Source organism: Rosa chinensis, chromosome 6 (assembly GCF_002994745.2).
Source record: "Rosa chinensis cultivar Old Blush chromosome 6, RchiOBHm-V2, whole genome shotgun sequence".
NCBI lineage: Eukaryota > Viridiplantae > Streptophyta > Magnoliopsida > Rosales > Rosaceae > Rosa > Rosa chinensis.
The window spans coordinates 48,717,553-48,727,455 of NC_037093.1; the positions used below are offsets into that span (position 1 = coordinate 48,717,553).

General features: G+C 37.9%; 1 protein-coding gene across 1 annotated transcript; it reads left to right on the top strand.

Annotated features, from left to right (window-relative positions):
- The first annotated feature begins 6,580 nt into the window (after positions 1-6,580).
- On the top strand, positions 6,581-9,586 carry LOC112171478 (eukaryotic peptide chain release factor subunit 1-3-like). Its single transcript, XM_024308659.2, has 4 exons — positions 6,581-6,622; positions 7,437-8,907; positions 9,010-9,156; positions 9,241-9,586. Exon 2 carries the CDS (start codon positions 7,456-7,458, stop codon positions 8,785-8,787), a length of 1,332 nt encoding a protein of 443 aa, XP_024164427.2. The 5' UTR covers positions 6,581-6,622; positions 7,437-7,455; the 3' UTR covers positions 8,788-8,907; positions 9,010-9,156; positions 9,241-9,586.
- Positions 9,587-9,903: the final 317 nt, after the last annotated feature.

A 9,903-nucleotide genomic window follows, 5' to 3' on the forward strand; every position in this document is an offset into this window, starting at 1 on the left:
GAGCTTAAAATTTGCAAGAAGTTAGATCTGCATGTCTCACATATGCCTGAGAAACAGTTTTTTATTTTGTGCCCTTTAGCTTACACAATAGCCGACCAAGTACACCAATATCAGAATCAGCTTACAGCAGAATCTGCATAATAGAACGGTGAACTTGCGGGCCTATAGTTTTCTATTCAGATTTAATTGGAGCGTGAATTTTTATGGGAAGAAGGGGAAATGTGTCTAGTTTCTGTTCCAGATGGTTTCATCCTTTTCAATCTTCTGGATTTGGAGAAATAGCAGTTTGAGTGACTATAGGTCTGCAGCAGTTTGCATAACAGTTTATCAACTTTGACAAGCTACCATTTTCACTTGAGTGGAAATTGGGTGACCTACTTTATATTTATGAGTGTACTTTCTAGTTTAAGGGAATCACTCCATTCGGACTTTTTTTATCTCAGGCTGTGAGCATTTGAAGAGGGAATGGTCAATGCTGAAAATTTCTGATCCCATCATTTCTTGTCTAACTTGAAATTCTTTTCCAAAAAACTGGGGTAGGCTGCAGCACAACCCAGCCCCCTCTAGTTCCGTGCCTGTGTGAAACTATATTGTGTATCTTTGTGTATATAAAACTGGTTTGATTGAATTCATCCCCTTGTTCCTCTCGAAATATATGTATGATACACCATATATGTATAATTCTCTTGCTCTTCTTTTATTGGTGTTGCTGCCTTTGCTTTTTAAACTTTATACCTTTTTTCTTTCTTGTGCAAAGGAAAAGCCAGAGGACATCAATGCCAATCTAAAAGTCCTGCTAAGGTAAACTTAGTTAAACTTGAATTCACAAGCTTTTAATTGGAATTGGTTCCATTGACTTCCATTGCGAGGAGTTTTGTAATTTCTTTGCAAGTTGAAGCAGTTTGATAAGTTCTCTTGCAAAGGAAATTGAAGTTAAGTAGATGAATACAGAGACAAGAGAAAAAAAATGATTATGTTTCTGAATTGATGAACAAGGTATGTGTTTAGTTGTTGTAGATTTGTAGCTACTTGGATTATATTTAACTTATCTACAATCAACATTTAAAGTTGCTCTGCAATCTTCTGCTTGATAGTCATTGAGTCATTAAGCTTGAGTGAGTTAGTTATGTAGCTAATGTTCTATGCTTAGGTGTTTCTCTGTAAAACTAATTTTTTTTTTTTGGTATCTTAAGTAATACACACACAAAAACATTTTGGTTGGTAATGATGTTTAATTGTATTCTTACTTTTTGTGATTTTACAGAGCAAATGAAACCTCAATGGGAAAAAGACTAGGTTCAGATTGTCTCCACACTCAAATACAATTCTAGCTCCTAAACTCTCTGTAAAACTAACTTTATTTATATATTTTTTTTTGTCTATTAAGTAACACAGACACACACAAAACATTTCGGTTGGTCATGATGTTTAATTGTATTCTTACATTTTGTGATTTTACAGTGCAGATGAAACCTCAGGGGGAAAAAGACTAAGTTCATATTGTCTCCTCACTCAGATACAATTCTAGCTCCTCAACCAACACCAGCATCTTGACCCGCACACATAGTTCCTTAGCCATCTCAAGCTTCTCATGCACGAGCCCCTAATCCCATCAAAGGCTAGCACCTCGGCAACACACATTAAGAGTTCAGGAACAAATATTTTAAATTTCATATCGATCAGTAGCTTTGCAAGTGGCCCTGTCTCAAATGTTATGGAAAGACGCTTGTTTCTTTTCTGGGTCCAAGTCACAAGTGGAAAGGACAAAAGGTTGTTCACTTCCTCTGTTCTCAGAAACCATATACTAGATCATATATGTGATTAGTATTGTTATCCTACTTTTTCCTAGCTATGGTCATGCACTGATGATTGTTCCTTCAGTTTTCAAATTAATATCATCCTTACAGTACTATTTTTTTATACGTCTTTGCTGGTGTATAACAAGTGTTGTGGGTTGATCAATGTCAGATTATTGTTAAACTGACTACTGATATAAATTTTTTGGATGTTTGTTGGCTATATAGTCATCTCCTTTCATTTTGCTGTAGGAGAAAATGAAGAAGAGGAGATATGTTAGGGCAAAGCTCAAGAGGCATACAAGTGACTTTGAGTGACAACCTTCCAATAATAGCCAAGTAGTATGCAAAGTTAAAGGTGATCTTTAACAAATTACATGGGCGTATTTTACTAGCAAGTAGCAACAATAATGGTATGCTTTGTAGTAGGATGAATGATATTGAAGACATTGATACCTTGATTTCCATGCAACTCCACTTAGGAGGAATCTTTTGCACATGTAATTAAGCAACTAAATATCTTCTAAGATATTTTGTTTTTGCAATTGAGGAACCATGTATGTAATAACTACTCTTTATTTAATATAAGTCCGAAAGTGTTATTGATCAATTGTTTAGTTGTCTTATATAAGTGGTTTATCTTCAAACAAGTGAAATTTAAAAGAAAAAACAAAATATTTGTGAAATGAGCAACAATGGCTTTGCATATTCTTAAATGTGAGGATACAAGAACCTCATAAATATTAGTTTGAGAGGAATATACATTCCTTGCAATTTTCAATTTGCAAGGAATATGCATTCCTCACAATTTTTAATTTACGAGGAATATGCATTCCTCGCAATTTTTCATTTGTGAGGAAATCAAAAGTCCTCGCATATAGTAATCCGTGAGGGGGTTTAAGCGAGGAAAATTTTCGACGACTCGATTTCCTCGCTGATGATTATCAGTGAGGAATTTAGACTTTTTGTGAGGAATTTCATTCGTCACATTTTTTGTTTTTTCTTGTAGTCCCACACCCTATTGTCTCTCTTTCTTGTTTCTTCTTATCTTTTCTCTAACCTTTTATGATATCAATATTTTTTGATACCTAACATTTTCATTGTAGTTGTTGAATGTGATTTTTTTTTTGGTTCAATTGTGATACTTGGAACCCTAATTTGCAATTAAAAATGATTTATGAAACCCTAAGACCCAAATATTGTGGTCTACCCCTAAAACCTTGAATAGTTTTTCTATGAAATACTAGGTTTTGTCTTATTAATTAATTATTCTCATCGGTTAAATATATATCATTGTTCAAGGAAAGCTTGAACAATTGAATTTTGATTGATTGATTATAGATCAAGACATGGATCAATAATTTTACGATATATGTTAATAGGTGAAAACAAAATTGATGAGAATTACATCAAGTGATCTATATTGTATCTTTAAGTTGATTGGGAGATTAGTAATGAGAACAAACTAGCTAGACAGAGTAATAATCATTCATTTGAGTTAGAGGTGGCAAATGGGCCGCTAAGCACGAGCACGGCACGCTTAAAAGAGGCCCGGCACGGCCCAAGCCTGTTAGTGGCCCGGCATGACCCGAGCACGTTAGAATAACGGGCCGGATTGGGCCTAGAAATATTGGCCAGGTCCGAGCCCGTAATGGGCCCGGCACGGCCCGAGCACGACATATTGTGGACCGGCCCGTTACAAACACAAAATTTCATTTTGTTTTTAAAAATATTTAAAAACCACAACGATGAGATTTGAATATTAGACCTCTTTATTTAAAATCTCATGACAATTCCACTAATGCTATTTCTTTATATTGTCAAAATAGTGAAATAAAACATTATATCCTTGACATAAAGTCATAAAGTATTTTTTCTAATCTCATAATAATACAACTATAGAATGAAGGAAAGAATAATATGATACTAAATCTTCATTATATTAATAAAGATTAGTCTCACAATAATATACTACAAGCAATATATTTTTGACTTTTTTTGTTTTTTTCTTTCTTTCTTGTAGTGGAATATAAAAAATATTAGAAAACTAATCTTAAAAAGCTAAGATTAAGAAAAATATTGTAGAACTTAATTTATTTAATTTTCTAAATAGTTAAATAAAATTAATTTTTATTTATTCAAATTAAAATTTTAAAATCGTGCTTTATAGTGGGCAGGCACGAGCACGGCCCGTTTATTGGCCCGGCACGAGCATGGCCCGACACGATATGGGCTCGGGCCATGGGCCGGACCAGGCTTAATGTTTAAGTAAATGGGCCGGCACGAGCCCGGGACGATAATAAATGGGTCGGCCCAAGCACAGCATGAAGCACGACTAGGCTCGCTTAAAATGGGCCAGGTCGGGCCGGCCCGGCCCGTTTGCCACCTCTAATTTGAGTCAAGTTCTACTAGAAGATACTCGACCATTGAATAGGCAACGAGTTATTATCTTGCTTTGCATTTGGATTGCATTGGTTGTGTTTTTTGTTTTTTTTTTTATTTACTAGAAAATCTATAGAAATCATTCATAATAAAGTATATAGATTTTCAAGAATGAATAAAAAGTCTGTTGCTAAAATCAATGGTTTTAAGAAATCAATAGCAGTCTATCAATTTTTTAAAGAGTCTGTGGACTTTTCAAAAAGTCTGTCAATTAAAAAAAGTCTGCACAAATCCAAATACAATACACCCCCTTAGAGTGTTTGGGTAAATGGGCAATCTCTTAGAGTGTTTGGGTAAATAGACAATTTTTATCCTAAAATTGTGTAAATGATCATTATCCCTATTTAAAATACTTGGTGTATTTAGATATTTACCGGTTACATTTAAAAATATTCTTCTCAGAATTCTCAACATATTCTTTCAAGACTTGCACCAGGGGAAAGTTTGACAACTTTTCTTGTAAACCGCGTTTCGTGACCCCCAAGTCGATATAGAATCACATCAGGTTTAGGGTTTATTATAAAAGGGTCCTTGACCAAAAGCCCCAAAATGAGCAAAAGTTATCCCACTTACCCCAACAACAGATTTTTATTCTCACTAACCCAAATTAGAGTATAATGACCAGTCTACCCTCAACCTAATTAAATAACTACATCAATGCCACTCTCTCTCATCTCTCGATCACACACACTCTCTCTCTCTTCTCGCTCTCTCTCTCACGATCTGGCCACATCCCCGTCGGCCTGGTCGCCGGTCGTCGGAAACGAAGTCAACAGTGAGATCGTGCAGAAGTCCTAGCAGAAGTTCGAAACGGATCTTCAAATTTCGCCAACGAAGAAGGGGAGGATGTGAGTGATGGTCGAGATCGACCTCCTCGGCGGTCCAGAGCGACCTTACCGGCGAAGAAGGTTTCCGATCCCCTTGGGTCCTTGCCCTCCGGTTTCTCTCTCCCTCTCTCTCTCTGCCATGAAAGCTCTGTCGCTCTCTTCTCTTCGAACTCAGTCCCGGTGCCATCTGGTTTCTCCCTCTCTCTCTCCAATCTCCAGTTCCGGCGGATGAGCACTCTGCCTTCTTCCTCTTGCTGCTCCAGCAATGAGCTCGACGACGTCTCCGACTGAAGACGCTGCTTCTGGTCAGCTCGTCAGCTCGCCGGTGACCGGATCTGGACCAAGACGCTGAACGACATCTCCGGCTGAAGACGACGTCTGGTCTTGAGTCTCACGGTTGAACTCCGATAGGGTGCCCAGATCTTTTCTCTTTCTCCGATAGAGACATCAACATTAAGATCCAACATGTCTGCTACTTTGCTACTCTGGTTTTCTTCGAAACCCAGAACCAAGTTGTAAAGACCAGTTTCAAGGATTGGAGGAAGAAAGATGAGGTAGCAAAAATGGCAAGAGAAACTGGTTCAAGAAAGTGAAGGTTTCATTCTCGAAAAAAAAAAAAAAGGTGAAGGCTAAACAGAGAGATATGTGAAGGAATAGACGACTATTGGGGGGCAATAGATGTTTTAAATTGATGTAATCTCTTATTTTTTTTTCGTTAATTAAAGTTTTATTTGTCTAATTTTAGGAAGATTAATTTTCATTCCAGCAAACGAAAATTCTATTGGGGGGCAATAGACGTCTATTGGGGGGCAATACATGGCTGATAGACGTCTATTGGGGGGCAATACATGGCTGATAGTCGTCTATTGGGGGGCAATACATGGCTGATAATTGTCTATTGGGAGGGCAATACATGGTTAATAGACGTCTATTGGGGGGCAATACATGGTTGATAGACATCTATTGCTCCTTTATTGGGGGGCAATACATGGCTGATAGTCGTCTATTGGGGGGCAATAGACGTCTATTAGGGGGCAATAGACGTCTATTGGGGGGCAATAGGAGGCAATAGAGGTCTATTGGGGGGCAATAGATGTCTATTGGGGGCCAAAAAACCTTTCCGGTGAGATTTTCAACAAATTCTGGTGACCGGAATCCGGCAAAAGTTGGCCGGAATCCGGCGGCCGGTGACCGGAATCCGGCGAAAGTTGGCCGGAATCCGGCGGCCGGTGACCGGATTCCGGCGACCGGTGACGGGCTCCGGCGAAGTCTCCTATGGTTTCTCTCTCTTCTATTTTCTCTCTCTCTCTAAGTAAATAAGGGGTGAGGGGTAAAATGGTATTAAAAAAAAATTAAAAACAAAAAAAAAATCTTAATGGGGTATTAGGGAAGACTCCCTTAGAGTGTATTGGGTAAGAGGGAATTAAAAAAACTCAATGGGGTTAGTGGGAAAAAAATCCCTAGAAATGGGGTAAATGGACAAAAACCCTATTATAAATAACCAGAGGACTTCTCAACAATTCTCTCCCCCTCTCTCGAAAGTTCTGCCGATCCAAGGTGAGTCGATCATAATACCACTTCATTGAACAATTATTTTTTTTTGCTGTTTTGCTCTGTTCATGTTCAAGTTCTCGTATATCGATCAATGGTACTAAGTTGATTCCTTTTCCGATGAAAATCCTGAGTTGCATGAAGTAGGAAGGAATTCTGATTGTGTTGTATTGTGTATCGCATGACTTGGTTCCAACTTATAGTTACACTTGCATTCATCACTACTGATTTGTAATTTGCTACAATAGGGCAATAATTTCCTCGGCCCCGTCTATCCCTGTCGGTGTTTATAATTATAGGCTGTGAAACCATGATAAAGTACCTCAACCCATGATAATTATGCAGGAACACTGAGAAGAATTTAAGAAAGAACGAAGAACACGAGGAACTATAGGAATTGTAATAATGGAAACCTGAATTAGAGTAGATTACAGAGAAAGCGCTATCTTGATCAAGAATGATATTCGTAGTTAACTGATTACAATGATCAACTGTCCCATATATACTAACAATTCTAATAGAAAACAGAAGCTTTCATAATACACAATGATACTTGTAAGCTTTCATACTCGTACTATTGTTTAATTACATGTCAGGCATTGAGAACTTATGTTTTGTGAGGCATGTTAGAAGTTGAGAAAAGTTTGCAATTGCAAATACGGTTTAGTTGCTTGATTGTAGTTTGAAAATCAAGGTGTAGTTAACTTGTTATAGATGAAGATTGTCTAAGGTGCAATGTAGTTTGCTTGTGTTTTGTGATTAGGTTGAGATTCTGTATACTAAATTACTAATTGCTTTTCCTCTCTATTTATCTTTGCAGCCATCAGTTGTTGTTCAGAATGGCAGATTATCACGAGACCGATAAACACATTGAGATGTGGAAAACTAAGAAACTAATCAAGGGACTTGAAGCTGCCAGGGGTAATGGCACCAGCATGATTTCTCTCATCATTCCTCCCCGTGATCAAATCACTCGTGTTACTAAGATGTTGGATAATGAGTATGGAACTGCTTCAAATATCAAAAGCAGGGTGAACCGTCAGTCTGTTTTATGTGCAATTAAATCTGCTCTGCAGCGGCTCAAGGGTTACAACAAGCTTCCTCCTAATGGACTTGTGCTCTATATTGGAACAATTGTTACTGAAGACAGGAAGGAGAAAAAGATTGCAATTAATTTTGAGCCTTTCAAGCCCATCAATGTGTCTCTTTACCTCTGTGACAACAAGTTCCATGTTGAAGCTCTTAATGAACTCTTAGAATCTGATGAGAAATTTGGTTTCATTGTCATAGATGGTCATGGTAGTCTTTTTGGGACATTAAGTGGTAACACGAGGAAGGTGCTTCATAACTATACTGTTGACCTCCCAAAGAAACATGGAAGAGGAGGGCAATCAGCTCTTCGTTTTGCTCGTCTTGGAGAGGAGGCACGCCACAACTATGTTTCTAAGGCAGCAGAAAATGCCACTAAGCTTTTTATTAACCCTGCCACCAACAAGCCCAATGTTGCAGGAATAATACTGGCAGGATCAGCGGACTTCAAAATTGTGCTTAGTGGGTCAGACAAGTTTGATCCGCGTCTGCAGGCCAAAATACTGAATGTAGTGAGTGTTCGTTGTGGAGGAGAGAATGGTTTCGATCAGGCTATAGACTTGTCATCAAAGATTCTATCCAATGTGAAATTTGTGCAGGAGAAACGCTTGATGGAAAAATACTTTGAAGAGATTAGATTGGATAGAGGAATGTATGTTTTTGGTTTAGATGATACACTAAAAGCTTTGGAGAGAGGTGCTGTGAAGATACTTATTGTGTCGGAAAGACTGGAAATTAGTAGGTATGAGCTGAAAAACTCTAGTACTGGTGAGATTGTTGTCAAACATCTTAACAAAGAGCAAGAAAACAATAAGAGCAACTTTTGGGATTCTGCCAACTCTAGAGAACTAGATATTCAAGACAAGATGTCATTGTTGGAGTGGTTCACTGAAGAGTACAAGGGGTTTGGTTGTACGCTTGAGCTTGTCACCAACAAATCACAAGAGGGGTCACATTTCTGCCAAGGTTTTGGGGGCATTGGAGGAATTCTCCGCTACCAGCTTGATATGAGATCATTTGATGAGTTTTCTGATGATGAAGAAGTTTATGATGCTGGAGAAGTTTCTGATGATGCTAAATAGGAATCAATGAACCCGTCCCCAATTCTAGTGCAGGATGCTGGGGATGAAAAACCCTGCACCAGTGGCCATGGAGTTGTGGCTCCTGAGTGGTGCTCAAAGAAAATAACAGGCTTGATCAAGGTACATATTTCTTCTCTTTTCTGTATTACAAAACATTATATTCTTTTATAATGCTGAATTCCTTTATATAATATAATAACGTCTTTTCTTTGTTTCTTGAAGGACATTACATTATGTGATCTGGACAACCTTAATGTTGGGATTCCATCTGGATCACAAAAAAGTGGTTATGAAAGAGTATCCACACAGGGAGTTGTGGTTGCTGCTGCTACTAAGGAGCCTTCAAAATGTTTCTCAGGCTTGATCAAGGTTTGTAGTACTTCTTTCCTTTCTATATCACATTTCTAACATTATTTTCTTTCATATTGACGGTTGCCTCTATCATCCTTGAAGGTCATTACAACTGATTCTCAAAAGTGCGATGCGGTGAATTCTTCTGGATCAAGAAAATCTGGCGGTGAAAGAGCACGCACCAGTGTAATGGAAGGGGCTGAAGAGATCAATCGTCTAACATATTGTCCTCTAGAGAGCTGCAAATTCGTTTTGGATCAAGAATTTATGAAAATAAGCCTCTTGATGAAATCCTTCATGAAGAATCTTAGTTTCAGTACTGCTTTTGGTTAAGTGCCATATATACTTGGTGTTTGTTTTCTTATGAAATAAGAGCCATGCTGGCCTATCTTTGAGATGGAACCTGGTTAAACAATTATTTAAAAAAAATTATTATTGATTTTCTTTTGATGGTTGGGGTTTCTAATCTTTCTGTTCTGATTTGGGCTTGATGTGCACCACATAGTAGCATTTTTATCTTCGTTAAGTCTCACTCTGGAATATGTCTACATATGCACTCCAACTAATATTGATTTGCCAGTCGATCTGGTCCAATTTTTCATCCAATTTTATGTTTCCATGTTGGCTTGATGTGGCCTCCCTGTGCTTCAGCTGCATACACTCGCGATCATTCAGTCTGTCCCAACTATAACTTTTAGTTAACTCTGCAGGTCCTTCATGTTCTGTTCTTTGTTGATTACAAAAAAGTTAAAAAAATGAGGCTGC